Genomic DNA, 20,199 nt, shown 5'->3' with positions numbered 1-20,199 from the left:
CATCTGGCTCTTGATGTACAGAAAATTCTTGGTTTGTGAAACTTAAAAAATAAATTAACAAGAGAAATATTATGAAAAGGGGACTGTCGTTACTTTATTAATCATTATTATTATTCAGACATTACAATGTTAGTCTACAGTTGTGGTTACAATACTTGCTTTTATTTTGGGTGAAAAGGCCTGGCTGTTATTTTGGAGCTCTGTAGGCGGCCTCTGTGCTGGGGGTATTGGGCAATCCTACAACAGTCATTTCCGGTTAGTGCAGAACAGCAGTGTTTGATTTGAGACAACACTACTCAACGAAGTACCCGAATTGAGACACAGCATGTAAACATAAAACATAAACATAACCATGTTCTGCTTTATCAGTTTTGTGGTTTTTGCTGAAGTCCTTGTTTTCTTCACTGATTCATCACATTGCAACTGTCAGCCTAAAGGTCAGAGTCTAAAAATTCAACAATTGTGTATTGCCTAATAAGCCTATCTAAGAAACATTCTCTATGGACAGCCAGTTTCCCACAAGCAGCCCTCACATGGTTTGAGACCCAATCTTTCAAACGACTGATCTGTGCCAAGATACTTTCACACAAACAACAGCAGTGAGTGGATAACATCTGGTGTCTGCTACCTTATAATAGTCTGTGAATGAGAAATTCTGATTATATCTTTGAAGTTATTTAAAACTAACAGGTCAGGACCCAAAATGGTCCACATGCCTGTTCCTGTGAGATTCCCATGAAGGTCCATGGGTCATCGTCAGTAAAGCCAACAGATGTCTATAGAAACTGGATAAAAAGTTCCTTTTTTAACTAAAGCAAGAAGTCTTTTTTAAAATGTTTTGTGGATTTTGGTATTAATTTATTTTACTGTGACGTTGTCTTAACCAATTTGCTTTGCTGCTTTCATTTTGGATTACCTATAAATACTAGTAGTAACACAAAATGAATAATCTCTTTAATCGATCTATTTGTATTATAAGCCTGTAAGACATTTGCAAAATTGCAAATATTAGACTGTAAAATGTATGATATAAAGCACCCCTAAGCTAACAGGAAGATTCTTAAAGGAGGCATTCACTGTTGCTAAATGTCGCACTAGAGCACCAGCATCTCAGAAAAGAAACCGCCGTTGTGCCACTCTCCTCAAAGCCAACAGCTTCATAGTGAGAGACTGTGAACCTTTACGCTAGGGCTGACCCAAATATCATTTTTTGAGCTTCGACGCTTTGACGGCGGCGCTCAGCGATCCTGTTACGGTGATTGTTGTGGCTGTTTTCAGCCACTATGGGGTATTTTTGAGTCTTAATTTGGCCATAACTTTTTCTGTGTTTCAGCAAATGGAATGATTTTTGGTGACAAATCTTATTTTGACACATATTTTGGGAAAATGCTTTGAAAAATTTCAAAAACTCAACAGTACACTGTGGGCAAATTCACTACCCTTTCGTTATGTTCGTGGCTGAAAACAGCCACTACTTTAAACTGCTGTAAAAATGTATCAGATAAATATTTTTTTTAAATTCTTTTGCATAAATCTATTAATCAACTTCAGTCCTGATCAAACTACTAAATGTTTTTAAAACAATCAGGATTTTAACTCTTTAATTGCCAAATTTATAAATGATGTCACTGATTTGGGAAAAAAAACAACACAAAATGACTTATTTTCAATATAAAATGTAATTATGGACTGGATTTTTTTTAACCTTTTATCACAGTCTTGGACATGTCAAAGATTAGAAACAACATTGTTTTTGATGCAGAGACCAGAGAATTTCCCAGCTCTTCTAGGAAAAGCTTTCTCCGAAACAGCTTTGCCTGACTGACTTACTTTGTTTTTGTTTACTCTATGTAGTTCTGAGAGCTGAGGTGCATGTTTTGATTTTCTCAGACGCATCAAGGTGAGTTCTCACACTCTCTCTCACACTAACACTCACACACACACACATACACACACACACACACACACACACTTTAATATGCTATTATACTCCATATAACTCCATGTAAAAGCCAGAAACTATACTATACTACTTTATTTTTGCACAGGCCTATAAAGGGTTAATGGTGCCACCTGGTTATCAACAGTAAAAATTACAATTTTTACCTTGATGCGTCTGAGAAAATCAAAACGTGCACCTCAGCTCTCAGAACTACATAGACTAAACAAAAACAAGTCAGTCAGGCAAAGCTGTTTCGGAGAAGGCTTTTCCTAGAAGAGCTGGGAAATTCTCTGGTCTCTGCAGCAATATTGAGGAGAGAGCACCTCCCTCGCGCACCAGTTGCTGCTGCACTGGTGAGAGAGATTCAGTCTCCTGCAGCTGTCCCTCCAGACACAAATCCACAGACACCAGCAGACACCAGCAGCTCAGAAGGGAAGAGGGGAACATGCAAGTGCTGCACAGGACAAAAAAAAAGAACAGTCAGCACTTGCATCCGTTGTGGTGGACACACTTGCAAAGAGCACCAAGTGGTATGCTGCAAGTCCTGCTGGAAAGACACACACACACACAGTTTGTGGTTTGTTCAATTGTTTAGTTCTTCATCCATCCTCAACTGTTGAACCATTGTTCAGTTTATTTGAAGTTGTTGTTGCATTTTGGTTCATAATAAAGTGTTCATATATCTGATGCAGATGCTTAGTGTTTTTTTTTTGTTTGTTTTGTTTTTTTGCACAGACCTATAAAGGGTTAATGGTGCCACCTGGTTATCAACAGTAAAAATTAAAATTTTTACCTCTTCCCAACAGGGAAAACCACCAACAATCAAAAATGCATGATTATCTGGTATCATGGCTTTGCAATCAAAAAATGTGGCTATAATGGAAGTCAATGGGGCAAAAACAGCCACGAACAGTAAATGAGGGAGAAAAAGTTAAAATCTGATGCTGCACAAAAACTAACAATGCATCAAAAACAATGTTGTTTCTAATCTTTGACATGTCCAAGACTGTGATAAAAGGTTAAAAAAAATCCAGTCCATAATTACATTTTATATTGAAAATAAGTCATTTTGCGTTGTTTTTTTCCCAAATCAGTGACATCATTTATAAATTTGGCAATTAAAGAGTTAAAATCCTGATTTTTTTTTTTTTTTAAACATTTAGTAGTTTTGATCAGGACTGAAGTTGATTAATAGATTTATGCAAAAGAATTTAAAAAAAATATTTATCTGATACATTTTTACAGCAGTTTAAAGTAGTGGCTGTTTTCAGCCACGAACATAACGAAAGGGTAGTGAATTTGAACAATACACGATGTGTTTTTTCACGAGCAACAGCTATGTAGAGGAGACTGGGTATGGTTGAAACACTTTTTGTTTCAGTAACTATAATTTTTTAGCTAGAGTCAAATTTTTATACAAAGTACCCACATTTGTTCACTACAAATGGCACCAATTCAATCCTCTACAAGAATATCACAGACCTCGTGAGTTGATGTCAAATGCATTGTGTTCCCTTGTTACAACCTACCCCAATAGCGGGGTAGGTTGCAACACATGCTGGGGTAAGTTGTAACAATAAGACAAAAGGAGCAAAAATAGATGCCACACTATATGATAAGCTTCCTATATAAAAGAACAATGTTTCTCTCTTGCTGTAACAGACTTGTCTGATGACTCACATGTACAGTCTGTGTATGTAAATGTATCTATAGAATAAACTTACTTAAAAGTATACTTAATAAATACTACTACAATGTAATTAATTGAAGAACATCTCTGTAGATCCTTAGGTCTAACTAAAAAGAGGTGTGTGTGTGTGTGTGTGTGTCTCAATGTGTGTATATTTTTATTCACAGTCACAGTTTTTTCTCATAGCTAGGCTAACTGAGTGATTATTACCAAATCTTTGTTTTTAACTTTGTTATAGCACGGCTAGCAGACCCAAGTGCTTGACTAAGAATGGGAGAAATATTTATTGCGGGGTTAAAAGGATCATAGGCCTATATTGAGCAGTTGAAGAGCAGGCAGAGCGAAAATCGATGCGTGCCGAACCAGGTTGGTGGCTGCTGTACAGAGCAGGGGGAACTGTAGCAGAGAGTCTGATCTGGGCAGGTCCAGAGAAGAATCCGGGAACAGTTAAGCCGGGCGGGGGTCCAGGTGGAGAGCGCATGGGATGAGCGTGTTTCCAGTAGCGGAACTAAATCTAACACGTTATGCAAAATTCAATTTAATTTTAATTATAGTGACAAAATGCTCTTCTTCTACAATCGGTAATTACTTCTTCTACAATATAATTAGGCTTATTTAAATGCGTTCATTGTGTTGCTGTTTGTTTGTTTCCAGCCAACAGTTTGATACTGATAAATTTTAAAATGTAGGATATTTGACTGTTTTGATCTGTAATGAAATTAAGATTAAGATCAACTTTATTGTCCCCGAAGGGAAATTTGTCTTGGGCATCAGTGTCGCATGAGGCTGCAGTAAGCAACAGTATCACATCTGGACTTTCACATTCACATACATACAGTCGGCACCATACATTTACGTTATATTGCACAAGTATCACAAGAGACCATGCCCCCGTCAATAATTAAACAATATATCAACACTAAAGTACATCCACCACAATTCTATATTAAAAAGGAAGAACTCATATAAGACCTGGTTGATAAAAAACACTAGTGCAAGCGATCAATCAATATTAAACTATGCTTAAAAATAAATGAAGTGCCTGAAGGGCTTCAAGCAGTCATGTTCCAAACAGATTGTTTGTTTAGAAGCGCTATGGAAGATGGGATGAAGGACAGCTTATAGCGGTTACTTTTACATCTGCTAGCGTTTCCCTGAAGGTAAAACATTGTATTCAGAGTGCAGAATATGTGAAGGGTCCTTCAGAATTTTCTGTGCCTGGGAGACTACCATTTTTTTGAAGATGGTCTGAAGGGAAGTGTAGTCTTTCTTTCCCATAACCTTCATCTCAGCTTTTATTAGTCTTTCAATTTTTGTTTTGCATTGGATGGTAAGGGTGCCAAACCAGGATGCCATTCCATACCTGATCAGACTTTCCAGCACTGCGCTGTAAAATAATGTTGGGCCAGTTTGGCACACAAATAGTTAACATGCACATTTCCTTTTAGTCGGTTGTCTAATTGTATACCCAAGTATAAAGTAACTTGCTCGATTTCTCTGTCCCCAATGACAGCCAATTGTCATGGGCTCTCACTTCCCTGGGGTCAAATATCATCTCTTTTGTTTTCAAATTATTAAAGATGAGATGATTCATCATACACCAATCCTTAAAGAAATCATAAACTTAAAATGATTGTGTCATCAGAGAATTTTATGACATAGTTGGTGGACACACTACTTCTACACTCATTAGCTAAGCAATTGTAAAATCAATAAACACCATAACTTCCACACTACTGCTGTCATCACTCAGTTTAAAGTGCTCCCACATGGCTGAGGGCTTTTTCCCTTTGATGTGAACTGGAGTGTTACGTTCACTGCTGTTGGTGGAGGTCAGGCGCACGAAAAAAAAACTTAAATAATCCAATCTCATAATTGAAAATCGAATGTGTACCCAACAGTTGAATATTCGAATCCAGCCCTACTTTAACAGTCTGCCGTAGTGGTCAGATTGTCTCCTCAGGTATATGTCTAATTAATATGTACGGTTCCTTAATTTATTTTAAATAACATAAAAAGGATTCTTATCCATGTGAGTAACAGATGATGCATCTGGAACAACGCCACTTCCAGACATCTAGTGTGTTATCTACATTAAAAGTAAAGCTGCTTATTTACCATGAACTCTCTGTATGTGAATCAAACAAGCAGAATCACTGCCAAACATTCAGAGGTCGACAATTCAGAGCAGTTTAAAAAAGGAAAGATTGAAAGGAAAGATTCAAATTAAAACAATTTTCATGGTTTGGTGCATTGGTTTGGAAAAGAGTGACTGGGCAGAAAAATGAAATACTGCTCACCTTGTGGCAGATTTCTGTCTTGACCTCCTTCATGGCCCTGTCAGAAAAGACACAGCCACAGCTCTGAAGGTAACAGAACCTGAAAAAGGAAATGGGGTATATGTTACTAACTTGACTTCTTCCCTTTCCCATAGTCTTGTGCTTTCTGGTCCCTCTCCCCTCCTCTCCCCTCCTATTACTTTCTGCAGGTGTTTCAGTCTCTGGAGATATGGAGTCTGGATCTGTGGTTGCGGCTCACTTGCTACCCCCATGTTCTTGCTCGACACTCATAAACTCGAAACTCAAACAGCGAGGATCAGTCTCTCTTCCAATGATTTGTGCTGCGCATCATGTACATAAAGTTCAAGACAATTCAACTTTGGCAGCAGGCGGGCATGTGCGTGAGGCGGGTGCTTCACCTCACTCTAACAGGGACACTTGCTACTGTACATAGACTGTTTATGTTGCTCCCTGATAAAAGAAAAATGTTTCTGTTGATACCTGTTCAGAAAAAAAACAAGAAAACAGATTTATCAGAAGGTGCCTGTTATGACAACAGCTCAGAAGATCTACCTGTTATTATGTCAAGATCGTGGCTCTGGACTCTGATGGTGTGGTGATGGTGCATATGGGGTGGTGATGGCGCATAGATAAGATGCTTGCCTTTGGTGTGGGAGACCTGGGTTCAATTCACACTGTGAGACATCCACCATTGTGTCCCTGAGCAAGACACTTAACCCCTAGTTGCTCCAGAGGCGTGTGACCTCTGACATGTATAGCAATTGTAAGTCGCTTTGGATAAAAGCGTCAGATAAATGTAAATGGTGGTAACTTGTTTTAACTTCCGGTTCCGGCATGGCGCCTGTGTTTGGCTTCGCCACTGCGGCTGGTTGTTCATCCCGACTAATTTTGTTTGTTTACTGCACTATATTGCTACTAAGTTTGTCAACAAATGTTGAGTCTACTGCATGGGTGTACAATCGCCAAACAACGCTGTTGATCCGATCCTCCATGGTGGAGTGCGGTGACAGATGTACCTGGAGTGGTACAGGTGAATTTGCAGCCCCGTTCATATGTCTGACTGAAACTGCTGTCTGTATGGACAGGGCGTAAAACGACCGGGCAGGTAAGCAGGTTCATCTGAAAAAACTCTTGAAGCTGGGGGTCTTTGACTGCGACTCCAGACCTTCATGTCTTCGTTCTTGTCTTCCAACGTCCCCAGGGCTCTGGTCCTGGTGCCCTGAAGAAACCCTACCACTGGTCGCGGTGTGTGTTCTGTGCATCTGAGGCCGCTGCCGCGAGCCTCTTTCTCTGCTTAAGGTGTTCCTGCACCACTCAGGATGGGTCTGATAAATACCCGTTCAATTGCAAACAAGTCTCTTTTGCTCGGTGATTTATTTACTTACAGAAACATGGACTTCATGTTGCTCACGGAGACTTGGCAACGGGATATGGAATACTATCACTTGAATGAGCTCTGTCCTGTGTACTGTAATTTTATCAGTACGCCAAGACTCACAGGCTGTGGTGGAGGTCTTGCTGTAGTTTTTAAAAAACCTTTTATCTGCCAATCAATGAGCGCTAGAACATACTCTTCTTTTGAACTACAGATGACTACGGTTGGTCGTTCAAATACATTTTATTGTATTTTAGTTTACCGGCCACCCGGTAAACTGATTTTTCTAACTTCTTATCATCCATTATTAAGCTGGACAGAGTGATCATTGTTGATACTTGCACAAATGCTTCTGAATTTGTAAATATTACTGAATATGAATGAAGCAAGGGACATACGCTCGATCTTGTTCTTTCTCATGGTATAAACATTAATAATGTCTGCATCGGAGATGTTTTTGTTAGTGATCACAAATGCATCTTATTTGATCTTGTTTGTGATGAGGATCCTCTCTCTGCTAAACAAGCGTCCTGCTCACGTTTGATTAACCAGCTTACTGTTGAAATGTTCAGCCGCATTTGACTCAAGCTCGGTTCTTATTTCGAATGATGTGGATGCTTGTGCACAGGCCTTTAATGATCACTGCACCCTGCGGTTGGACAGAGTGTCGCCTCTTAAAACTAGAGAAATTCCCTCTGTTGATACATCCCCGGGGATGAATGACGCCATCCGCAGCTTAAGGTGTGTCTGTCAGAGAACTGAGCGTTTATGGAAAGCGACTCAGCTACAAGTCCACCGCCTGCATCTTAAAGAGCTCTTAATAGACTTTAACGAAATGATCAAGGATGCTAGAGCCTCTTATTTTACTAATCTGATCTCTGCCTGTAAAAAAAATCCTAAAGCTCTGTTTGAAACTATTAACAACATTGTTTCTCCTGCTGTATGTATTGCCCCTGTGTTTTCAAATGTTGACTGCAACCACTTTTTGTCTCATTTTGCATACAAGGTTAAAGCTGTCAGAGCAGGCATGGTTCCATCAGCAAACCCCCATATAATCACAGACTTTCACTTCTGGACTCCTTCTGCCCCATTACCATGAATGACATCATTAAGTTAGTGGGCACGATGAAACCTTCCCAAAGCCCTATTGATATTTAGGGCCCGAGCACGACCGTGCGAGGTCCCTATTGAATTTGCTCAGATTATTATTAGGGCCCGAGCACGACCGTGTGAGGTCCCTATTGAATTTGCTAAGATTTTTTTTTTTTTTTCTGCAAAGTAGGCTCAAATGACATGGCCTAAACATACTCGAAAACTCACCAAAATTTGCAAACATGTCAGAACCGGTGAAAAATTTCGTATTTTCGCGCATGGGCGTGGCAAAATGACTCGCTAGCGCCACCTAGAAAATTGGAAAAGATTAGCCCCTCGTTCACGTTCAACCTACATGTATGAAATTTTCTAGGGACATGTAACATATCAAGACGCACAAAAAAGCCTCAAGAACCCATAGCCTAAAGTCAACAGGAAGTCGGCCATTTTGAATTTTAAGGCCATTTTTGGATGATTTACACACTTCGTACTTTAACGAACTCCTCCTAGGGATTTAGTCGGATTGACGTCAAATTTCTGCTGTGCCTTCTAAAGGCATTGACGATGAAAAGTTGTGCTATTTGCGAGTTTTCGTCAATGGGCGTGTCCGTGGCGTCGATGATTCGCTATGAAACAGGAAGTTGTTGTAACTTCAGTCTACATGCTCACATCTGGACCAAACTGTACATGTAGGATGAGAGTCCCGCCCTGAAAACATGTACATGCCACCTGCTGGCAACAGAAAGTGACCTTTAACGAAGCAGCCCCCGCCGCACGTTTCACCTACGTGCACGAATTTTCTGTGGTACGTGTATCTTGTCCAGGCGCACAAAAAAGCCTCTTGGAGCGATGCCCTAAAATCAACAGGAAGTCGGCCATTTTGAATTTTACGTCAAATTTTGGATGATTTACACACTTCGTACTTTAACGAACTCCTCCTAGGGATTTAGTCCGACCGACTTCAAATTTCTGCTGTGCCTTCTAAAGGCATTGAAGATGAAAAGTTGTGCTATTTGCGAGTTTTCGTCAATGGGTGTGTCCGTGGCGTGTCAGGGAAATTACTTTACTTAGATTTAAGTACTGCAGTTGTACATTTGAAATACCTTCCTACCTTTCTGATAGGAAGCCTTCTTGAGGTGGTATAAAACATTTCTTCTTATATTCTGATTTGAGTTGTGGACAGCTATGACCACATGAATTAAAAAAATTTAACATTTCACTGCCCAAGTCAGCTATAACACAAGTCTTGTTCATCAGACTACATGCTGTGGACAGATTTTGTCCCAGGATTTAATATGCATTTCTTCTTCTTCGTTGCATGATTTAGAATAATAAGGTGAGAAATGGGTCTATTCTGAGTTCATCCTGCACTGCAGCAGCTAATAAAGTCCATTTAATCCCAAAAACGCTTTTCTTTTAGGCAGGCTGGAGCAGAAAACAACTCACCTTTCTCAAGTTGTACAGTAATGTCACATGTGTATGAAGGTGGATCAAACAAGCTAATCTTAAATGTCAAAGTAGAGAGGAGCCTAGTAGGCCTATTTATTTTCATTCATTACACAATATGAGTAAGCTATGCAGACAGTTGTAAAGAAAGAACATCTTTTTCTTCTGTTCTCTACTTGTTATAGTTACACAGTATTAGGGGTGTGGGCTGTATTAAAAGTATCCACTGTTCTCCCATGCTCTAATACACAGTAACGATGAAATGTGCGCTGTTCTCACATTCTTCCTCTGTATGTACACATAAACAACAAGGCAGGGAAATATAAAAGGAATTTATTTTATTGTTTGGGTACATTATTGTTCAGTGTACATGCTCACATCTGAAACAAACTTTACGTGCTTGATAACTCTCCCACCCCGCAGACATCTACACACCAATACCGATTTATATTCATAGTGGCAAGTGCTATGTAGCTCCACATAGGGGACACAGGAAGTGACATATAACACCTTCATGCGGCGTCATAACCGCGTAACAAATTCACAGCCGCACCGGCAGAGCTCCAGAATGTGCAACTCGGCCGGCTCACACCCGGACGCGCTTACAAGTGCGAGGGCCCGCCCAACGCTGCTTGCAGCTTTAATTTTTTTCTTTTTCTTTTTTTACACACCAGTTTAAACCAGTTCCAACCACGATGCAAATTCAGTCACTCTTAGTTCCTGTGTTAACCACAGTCATTTCCGTGCAAGTGCCTCGACTGATTATCAAGACACGCTCTCTTACTCAGTCAGCTGCTGAACGCTCTGCACTGATCCTCTGGGTAAAAGCATTAATAAAACCTATAATGACATGCTTGTGTTCAATCTTATTTAGGGCCCTTTGAAATCCATACAGTTTTTTTCCAGATTCCATTTTTCCCCCCAAATTACATGTTTTCAAGTGATGTGCCCTTCCTTGTTGAGGCTTTGAAGCATTTGTTGAGTAATCCAGCAAAGTTTTTGTAAAACACGTATCAAGGCTTGTGTTGATGACGTATGACCAACCTCACCCTGTAAACGTAATGTCAATGAATTCCGTGTTTTACAATTCAAGCACATTTTGTCATAAGAAAGCAATCATGTGGTGGATGAGTACAATTTCAATAAGAAAATATATATTGAATCAATATCAATGATTTTGATGTATCATGCAAATAAAATATTATTATTACAATATATGTCCAATTATTTATGGGGATAATTCACAATGAACATATTGCCACAGTAGGATATTAAAATACTGTAAAGCTATTTAAAAGAGGACAATTCACAATGAATGCACTGTCGCAATACATGTACTGGTAGTTGTCCCTTATTAAATAGATTATTACCATAGTTGAATACTGATCATTTCTTCTTACAGATCTAGTGCAGGACAACCTGACAGATGTGCTGATAAGTGGGTCCTACAAAGGCTACTCTCATGTGGCCAACACTCCTCCTTTTTCACAAAGCTTGACTGGCTTTGTAATTAGCTTTTAAATTTTTTTCCAAGGAAATATCTGACTAGGGGTGGGAGAAAAAAAATAGATTTTTAGATGCATCGTGATGCGGAAGATTCTGAATCGGTAAACAAAAGTAAGTGTAAGTCACAGTGTGACCCTTAAAGAGGTGGTATTATGCTAATTTTCAGGTTCAAAATCTTAATTAGGGGTTGTACCAGAACAGGTTTATTATGGTTTAATTTTCAAAAAACACCATATTTTTCTCATACTGCACATTGGTGCAGCTCCTCTTTTCACCCTATGTGTTGTACGCTCCACTCTTGAGCTACAGAGTGATGCATCTTACTTGTACAAAATCTTTGTTGGGAGTTGCACATGTGCAGTTCCCAGGTAAGCTACTACTAGCCAATCGGAAGCAGAGAAGGGCGGGTCGTAAGAAACGAGGTAGTGTGATCCAAATCAAAGCCGCTTCAGACTGCGACTGTAACCCATAGACTGTATATAAACCTAGCAGATGGTATAAGTTATTACCAGTCCACAACCACATAACATCATTGTTCCACATCTAACCATTAGGACTAAACGTTGAACTGTTGCCGGTGTTCTGACGATCTATGCTGCCTTGCCGAAAAATGCTACCATAGCGCAAATCGATAGACTCGACTCTGCTCCGTTTTCCATTGCAGACAGTACCCAGAGATAGTACGTAGCTTGGTCGTCATAGCGACACCACACACAACTGCTGCGACGTAATGTTCAATGCAACACACACACCAGCGATCCACACAGCTTTCTCTTAGTTAAAACGTTTCAACATTACTCAGAATGTAAAGACAGATAAGCGGTATGAAAACCTTCCAGCTGTGTTTTCCTCTGCCGTTGTTGCTGCAGCGGTCTGTGTGACGGCGGGAGCAGAGGGCTCTGTGAGCGGACAGCTGGCCGGCCTCACACGCTCCTCCCGCCATTTTGTTTCGCCATCACTTCTCATAAAACTGTCAATATTCGAAATCTACACAGCTGATTTCTCACCTCAAAATTTCTCAGAAGTGGATTTAGTGATGAAATTCCATATGAAAACTGTAAAATATAAAACTTTCTGTTGCTGGCCTCTGTCTGGTGCAGCAATAATGATGCAGTGAATAGTGAATATTCTCTCTGACCAATCAGCAGTCTGCTGTATTTTCACGTTACATTTTAGTATCCCTCAGCTCACTTGGAACCTCGACGGAGGTGAGGTGATATGAAAAAAAGTACAGGTACAACATTTCTACAATGGAAAACCAAACAAAGGTGAGTCGAGCCAAAGGGCCTCAACTCAGACTAGCTTGGTTTGAGGGCGTGCCTGACCCCCACTAGCCGCTTGGCAAGCTTTATGACGTGTTTTCATTGTCACGTCACAAGTAAAGGAAGTGAAGGACTGGACTACAAACGAGCTGTTTTCAAGCGGTTCAGAGCAGAGCTCTGTGTGAGATGGGAACTCCCTTTGGGTTGGACTTTGGGCTTTTTCACTGCAAACCGGTTACATGCACAAAAAAGATATATAACTCAATAAAGGAGAGGGGAAAAGCCAAAAAGCATAATACCACCTCTTTAATAAAAGACTGTTGTTTCCCCAAAAGCTGGAAAAGTGAAGGCGGTTAGCACTAGCTAACATCTCCCCTGTACAGCACATTTTTTGGCTGCTATCTAAGTTAACATTAGCTAAATTTGTAACGAGTGTTAGTGTTAATTAGTTGTGTGTCATTACTACCTACCTAACAGGGTTGGGAAGATCAGGTAGAAGCAAAGATTAAACTGGTGTACAGCTGTGTGCTGTACACATATTTTGTTACATCCTGATAGTTAAGTTATTTCTTTTTTTTTGAGGAGTCTGAAAGCTGGTTGTTAAATAAAGGATGGTAGTGACCAGGAGGAGCTGAGCCTAGTTAAGTACATTGGGGATGCAAACAATTTAGGAGACATTTCTTTTGGATTTTAATGTGCAAATTAAATTCTTAGTAAAGTTCTTAGAGAGCACATGAGAGAAGCAGCACCTGTGCCACCAAAACATAGCTGCATAGTTTTTTTCTGTTCCTTTAGCTTAAGTGCTGTTAAAAAACAAACAAAAAAAACACTTATAATGCTAGAGAAAGCCCCAATTTTTATAAATTGCATCCACATTTTGGCGTTTTTACATTTGATTCCATTTTTATCATCAAATTCCTCTCTTCCTTGTGTTTTTCGCATCACAGGCATTATAGGGCCCTGCTTATTTTCAGATTTCCTAGACTACAAAAAAAGTTTCATCTTTACATTATATGGATAACCTTTTTATTATACTCGATGCAGTGAAGCACCAGCCTCTTTATTATACTAACATTGTGTATGTGGACTTGTTGTTTGTTACCTGTGCTTGCCATTCATCTCCAAACCAACAACCGGGCAAATGAACATGCCGCAGTGGATGTCCTCATATCGGTCTCCTTTAGAATTTCTTCTCTCTCCCTCCCACTCAGGGTTATCAGTCAAGTTCAATTCCTTTATATCCTGCAAAGGGAGTAGATGCATTAACATGCAAACATTTATATATGAAACCAAAGACAAAGGCACACAAGTGGATACAGCTTCTGGGTTAACATACCTTGATTCCACGGATGTGAGCTACAGCCTCAGTATTGGGTCTCTCAGCAGACTTATCCAGAAGATATTCAATGATAGCATCTTTGTTATAGAGCCTGAAACATAATACGGGTCAGACTTGTTAAAGCATACTGTGCTGTGAGAAGCAGATGTTAAAAAAAACTGATAGATGAATTAACGAGCTTTACTGATCATGACATGCTCATCAGTTTGCAACCGCAGTGAAGTTAGTTTTAAGTTGGATTGACGCTATTGAAAAAAAATGGGCATTTTTTCCCATAAAATATTAATAAATATTCATATAAAATAAAATATGAACTCAAATCTAAAATGAAGAGGTGTGTCTGACTTGCACAGTGTAGCACTACAGTTCGGCATTGGTTTGGAGTCCCTGAATCACATGACATGGAAGCTATTAAAAAAAAAGCATTATTTTCCACAAATTATTAACAAATATTAATATAAAATAAAACAAGTACTCAAATCTAAAATGAAGAAGTGTGTCTGATTTGCCTAGTGTAGTACTACAATTCGGCATTGGTTTGGAGTCCATCAATGACATGACATGGAAGCTATTGAAAAAAAGGGGACATTTTCTTCCATAAAATATTAAAAAATATTCATGTAAAATAAAATATGAACTCAAATCTAAAATGAAGAGGTGTGTCTGATTTGCACAGTGTAGCTCTACAGGTCGGCATTGGTTTGATGTCTTTGGATCACATGACATGAAAGCAATTGAAATAAATGATGATTTTCCCATAACACGATTTTAACAATTGTAATTTATTGATGGTCTCTAAGCTGACCCCCGGTGGTTAATAGCGAGCTATCGGAGGTGAGCTAACAGCACTTATACTGCCGACAATGGGTGAACTGAGTAAGAAGCCGTCACCGGATCCTGGGTGAATGTCTGTCGAATTACCAACTTAAAACTAACGTCACCGCGGTATTTCGCGAGTTACTGCAAGTTTTTCAACACAAGTCTGTAACATTAACACAATATGTTCGCTCAGTGTCACATCATCAAGCCATCCTGTCTCCAAAAATCCAACTCTTACCTTCCCAGGTCACAGGAAACAATTGGGCGTCTGAGTTTCTCCTGGCTCAAGGCACAGTATTTCCATTTGGCAGCCAACTCTGCATTTTTATCAACCTGGACACATAAACACGTACGTAAGTGAACACCATGGACGATGTTAATTAGCTTGATCTTAACGTTAGATCTGTGACGATTAATCTAACATTTGCATAAAGCTAACGTTAGCTTGCTAACTTAGCTATTGGGTAAGTTAAGTGTTCGTTAGCCAACTTACGAGTGCATAACGCCTCAGAAGACAAATCCGGCAAGCGGTTAATATATTTTTATAATTAATAACATACATATAAATAACTAATTATATGTCACTTGATCACAAGACAAATAGCCATAAGCTAATAAAATCTGTTAGCCTGTTAACGTTAGCTGGACAGCTTTCGAAAACGTCGCTAACAGAGTTTGAAAAGAAAACATAACCGCAACACACCTTCTCGACTTTTTTGGGGCCTTTCACCAACTCGTGTCTTTTGGGAATCGTGCCTCCATCACATCCCATCTTGAAAGCTTGCTTGTAAAGTTTAAACCCAGTTAGCTTACTGTGGACAAAACTACTAGCAGGCAGGAAGTTTCCAGGTTGTAAACAAACAACGAGAGATCCACAAAGCTCGCGGGATGTGCGATTAATTTCATGTCGCCCTCTAGTGGTCGTATGAACAAACCTCTTCCGGTGTATTTTGTAGCTGCAGCCACAGTGTGGAAGCATCACTCCAAATATCACTTTAATAGTCTCTGTTCAGCAAGCAGCCCAGATGTCAGAGGAATGGGAATGTATCATAAAAAAGGAAACATTTTCATTTTAACAGTAGGCTGTGGAAAGAACATGGGCATAATAGCCTACAAAGCGTCTAATTAGAAAGAAGAAATTTCAATATTGTTTATTCTTATTTTTTTTTACCAGCGCTTTTAGTAGTTTTCCAAAGCAATACATGTATTCATGAAAAATCAGCCTCACACTGACTTCTCAGTTTTAATGCCCATCCATATATTAGATATTTTAGTTTCAGTCAGCCATTTAACACAGAACTAGTAAGTGACATTAGTCTGGTTTTCAGGCTCATTGTCAGAGTGGTCTAAAGATGAAAGTTTCCTTGGAAGATAGTTCAGTGAGTGCTAATGAGGTCTGTTTCCTGTGCCTTGTAGGCTGCAGATTAGTTTACTATCGATGGTGCTGTCCAAGAGCGACCATTAGTTTGGGGAATACCTCAGTGGAGACATCTCAGTGGAGACATCTCTGGCATGACTGATGCTCTGTGTGGAAAAGAAGACTGAATATAAACTCAGCAATGGACTTCATTTTGGCTGAGAAAATAGAGTTCAACCTCTTTACACTCACCACACACAGGCAGCTGCCACTGGTTCCCAAAATGTACCAAAATGAATAAATGTAAACATAAAAACATTAATCCATTTTGCCTGTTGGTTCGATTGGTTCTTCCTGTAATTTATAAATTGTGTTATGTGTCTTATTGAATTTCCCCCCTTTCTCACACAGAGCTAAATGTTTAGTATGGATTTTCATTAGAGGCAATGGAGTGAAAGCTCTGTTAGCAAACTATCTTTGAGAGAGTGGAGCGCCCCAGGCTGATAGTGCAAACCAACACCTCAGGAGCACACAATGCACAATGGCCACCAGACAAAGGAGACTAGAACAATGGTGTTCTATCCCTGCCTTGCATGGTTTCAAAACTGCAGAGCCAGTTCCCATTATTTATTATAGTTACGTGTATTCATGCTGGCTTGTACCTGATGCACCTAATCGTCTTGATCTCTTTAGTTGAAATTGACAAATTGTTTTACATTGTTATTTTGGGCTGCACCTTTTCAAGTTCTCAATCAGCTCTGAAGACCCAATTTAAGAATAGTTTTATGTATATCAAGTAAAAACGCCAGAGACTAGAATCATCCCACAGTATTTTGGCATGCCAAAGGTAATCCAAAAATGCCTGTGTTGAAGCTTTGAGTCACTTGAGCTGGATGGATAAAAGCCAGAGAGTTAATTGTTTACTTCTTGTTACTCTTACTTACTAAATATAGTCCAGATATCACAGCTTCCATGTAACAGAGAGATATGTGTTGTCACAGCTCAGTTATTGCAGAGGTAGCCTGCAATGACAACAAAATGAGAGTGATGATCACACTGCTGTTTTCTTTATGGGAAAACAACATATTTAGAGGTGATTTCACGTTGCAGACCACGTGAAAATTTTAAGGGATTATGATCCTGATACTTTGACACAAAGCAAGGTTTGTAGTTCCCTGAATTTTTATCAGATGTGATTTAAAAGCAGATGTAAGCAAATAGCAAAGTAACCTTCACATGTCACATCTGTTATCCGAAGCCAGAATGTGTCACTGCTAGTGCCTATAGATCTCAACAGTTTTGATCACCATCTTCTCAACTTTTACAGTTGAATTTGAAGCGTTTGCACTGCTGAAATGTAGTTTCCTCTTCCCCAAACCTCCGATTGACCTCCCTACCACACGTCCTTTTGGCCGTCTGTGGTGCTACCCAGCACGGCTGACCCAAAGAAAACCTCAACCACCAAGCGCCCATCCAACCTCATGTTTATACTTCCATGATGAGTCCAACCTTCCCAATCAGACTTCCAGTGACTGGCCTTGAACCGAAACCGTATCCATCTTAACCATCCCAGTCATCCGAAACAGCCAGTGGAGACCAAGGCTGCATTAATTGCACAGACCAGCCCTGGTAGTGCACCGAGTCCAATGCATTTAGCGTTTCTAATTGGGAAGGAATTGCTGTGTTTACATTGGCGCTAGTTGATAGAGCTGGACCCTTAGCCCTCCAGCCAACTGAGCTAAAGCCCTCCAAACAGCCTAGTCCCTAAAATCTCTTTGGACAGAGCTGGAAGGAAATTATTTGGAACATAGTAGAGGGATATTTAGTCAGATTTACCAAGGCGGATGGTGAGGAGGGGAATCTTTTTTTCTTTCTGTCAGATTTACCTTAAATCTATAGGGCACTAATTTGATCAGTGACGTAAACTAGAGTATTGCCATGCTGTTTGGGAATCTAATTACTTTTTTTCAGAGGGGTATAGTTCCTTCTAAAATTAAAATTGAGTGTGTACAGAAACTTAAATCACGACCAGGGTGCAGCTAATAAATATTTTCATAGTCAATTAATCTGTCAATTATTTATTTTATCAAATCATTATCATTTAGTCCCTGAAACATTTTACTTTTCAACCCTGATCTTGACATCCACATATGCACATGCATCCCGTTTAACTTTTACTCAGTACCATTAATTCATTCACCCTGCTAAAATTGTCAAGCCTGCATAAAAATCCTATGATCCAAAAAGGGATAATATAATTTAAAGGCTGTTGTGAAGACCTTTCCTAATTTCCTGTAACAACTACAGTGTATGAAGTGACACCACACCATGTGCGAGTAGTCCCACGTCAAGAATTTTAACTGCAAATTCTATCATCACCACAACATTTCCCCTCAATAAAATGCCTGTTATATGAAAGAATATTTTATTTGTGATTTTAAGATGAATAGGGAACAGTGCTATACTCAGTCAGCTCTTACACCATGTATCAACCCATATGCAAGTTCATGTACCTAACATATAATGAGAAATCCAAAACCCTGGAAAAAGCGCACCACATCCAACATGAAGACTGCAATGGGTTACCGCACACACCAGTCGACCACAATTATTTTCTCATTCCTTTTTCTGTTTATGTTGAAACGCACATTGCTAAAATTATGTCAGTTGGAAACATTCCCCATAACTAATTTTTCTATTCACCTAGTCTGAGCAGCAGAAGAGTGTGATTTTGCCACATACTGATATAGGTTTTTGGGTGTACTGTACCCCATGTTGTCTGGCAGTGTGTCATAAACTGGGAATTAGATCTGGAGTTTTATTTTTATTCGTATTGTTTATAACATAATCAAGGTTAAATTCCAAATTTAAAGGATTAGGTATTTGTTATTTTAGGTGATTCCAATTGAATTTGGGAAAAAAATATATATGGTCAGGTTTTGTCTGTATCTCTCAGCTTCCAAGGTGTGACTGTTGAAGAAAAACATGCCTAATATTGGCATGATTTCTCCAGCAGATGATTGTGGAATATTTTTCCTTGTTGCACCAGCCGGCTGTGTGACAGTTTGAATCCATCGGCTGCGATGAAGTGAACAGCTCAACATTTTATTTACCGCAAACTTCATGAAGCTCTAGGATATTTTATGATCCCAGCCAAGCCAAGAGACAGTCCCATGCACCAGCACACACACACACACACACACACACACACACAGACACAGTCCACCTGGACACATTTTTACCAACAGCCAGTTTATGATTATCTTTTCCACTGTGGCAAACCAGTTCTGAACACCCGCACACAAGCCATCTAACAGATAAATGGATACATACACACACACACACATAGCCCAGATACACACCGTATGTATACATTCACAGTCTGTATAACCATATGACACACACACACATGATCCTGGGTCCCTCCTTGATGGCTGTGACTGGGAAAGGAAAGTCTCCATATATCATTGGAGGCTTTATGAATGGAACAATTGCTTGCGCGCTGGCAGCACCGACTCAGTCACATCCCATTAGCTTGACGAGATACCCGAAACGATTTGACAGCCTCCTGGCGGTGATTGGTGTGGCCCGGGGTGATGGGGACATACCTGTGGCTGCCTTGTGTACTCTGCGGGCACGTGGTGAAGACTAAGCTCACGTAGCAGCTGAGGCCTGGCAGCGACGGTAGCTAAGGTTCTGGGTGTCCACGCCAGCCGCCGCCTCACCATACACGTCTTCAGCAATAATAAAACTCACTCTCACTTTTTTTTTTCTTACTCTCACTTTCACCTCTCATGCCCTCTCTCACTCCCTCCTGCCCACACACACTCACATTACACAGACATGAGGGGAAACAGTGGGTGATTCTGTGTACCGCTGTGCCACAATGAGCTCAGTGCTAACTTTGAATGCTAACCAAAAATCCATTTGGAGTGGAGTTATTATTTTGAATTTATTAACTTTCATGGTTTGAAGAGAGTACTTAGCCTTTAAAAGACTAGCTCGACAGTTTAGCGTTAATTGCTTTTCTGCAGCGATTACATGAGAAGATTCACACTGCAAAAACTAAAA

General features: G+C 39.8%; 1 protein-coding gene and 1 long non-coding RNA gene across 3 annotated transcripts in view; one reads left to right on the top strand and one right to left on the bottom strand.

Moving 5' to 3' along the window:
* rtf2 (replication termination factor 2) overlaps positions 1–15,641 on the bottom strand; it is a 35,903-nt gene extending 20,262 nt beyond the window's left edge. Inside the window, exons 1-5 of one of the 2 annotated variants that reach the window (XM_038695985.1) lie at positions 15,475–15,641; positions 15,010–15,104; positions 13,950–14,043; positions 13,716–13,855; positions 5,933–6,011 (exon numbers count right to left, since the gene is read on the bottom strand). In XM_038695985.1, the coding sequence (XP_038551913.1) occupies positions 5,933–6,011; positions 13,716–13,855; positions 13,950–14,043; positions 15,010–15,104; positions 15,475–15,543 (477 nt within the window). In that variant the 5' untranslated portion in view covers positions 15,544–15,641. The remainder of the gene's footprint in view (positions 1–5,932; positions 6,012–13,715; positions 13,856–13,949; positions 14,044–15,009; positions 15,105–15,474) is intronic. The other variant, XM_038695984.1, reaches the window with a different exon arrangement.
* LOC119885764 lies at positions 14,992–16,455 on the top strand. The gene is made up of 2 exons (XR_005441388.1): positions 14,992–15,120; positions 16,188–16,455. It is a non-coding gene; the product is annotated as an uncharacterized LOC119885764 (long non-coding RNA).
* The last annotated feature ends 3,744 nt before the right edge of the window (positions 16,456–20,199 follow it).

The sequence above is a fragment of the Micropterus salmoides genome, unplaced genomic scaffold, assembly GCF_014851395.1.
Source record: "Micropterus salmoides isolate LMB-PRFRI ecotype aquatic unplaced genomic scaffold, ASM1485139v1 Ms_hic_scaffold_4, whole genome shotgun sequence".
Classification (NCBI taxonomy): domain Eukaryota; kingdom Metazoa; phylum Chordata; class Actinopteri; order Centrarchiformes; family Centrarchidae; genus Micropterus; species Micropterus salmoides.
This window is presented reverse-complemented; position numbering and strand designations above follow the sequence as displayed.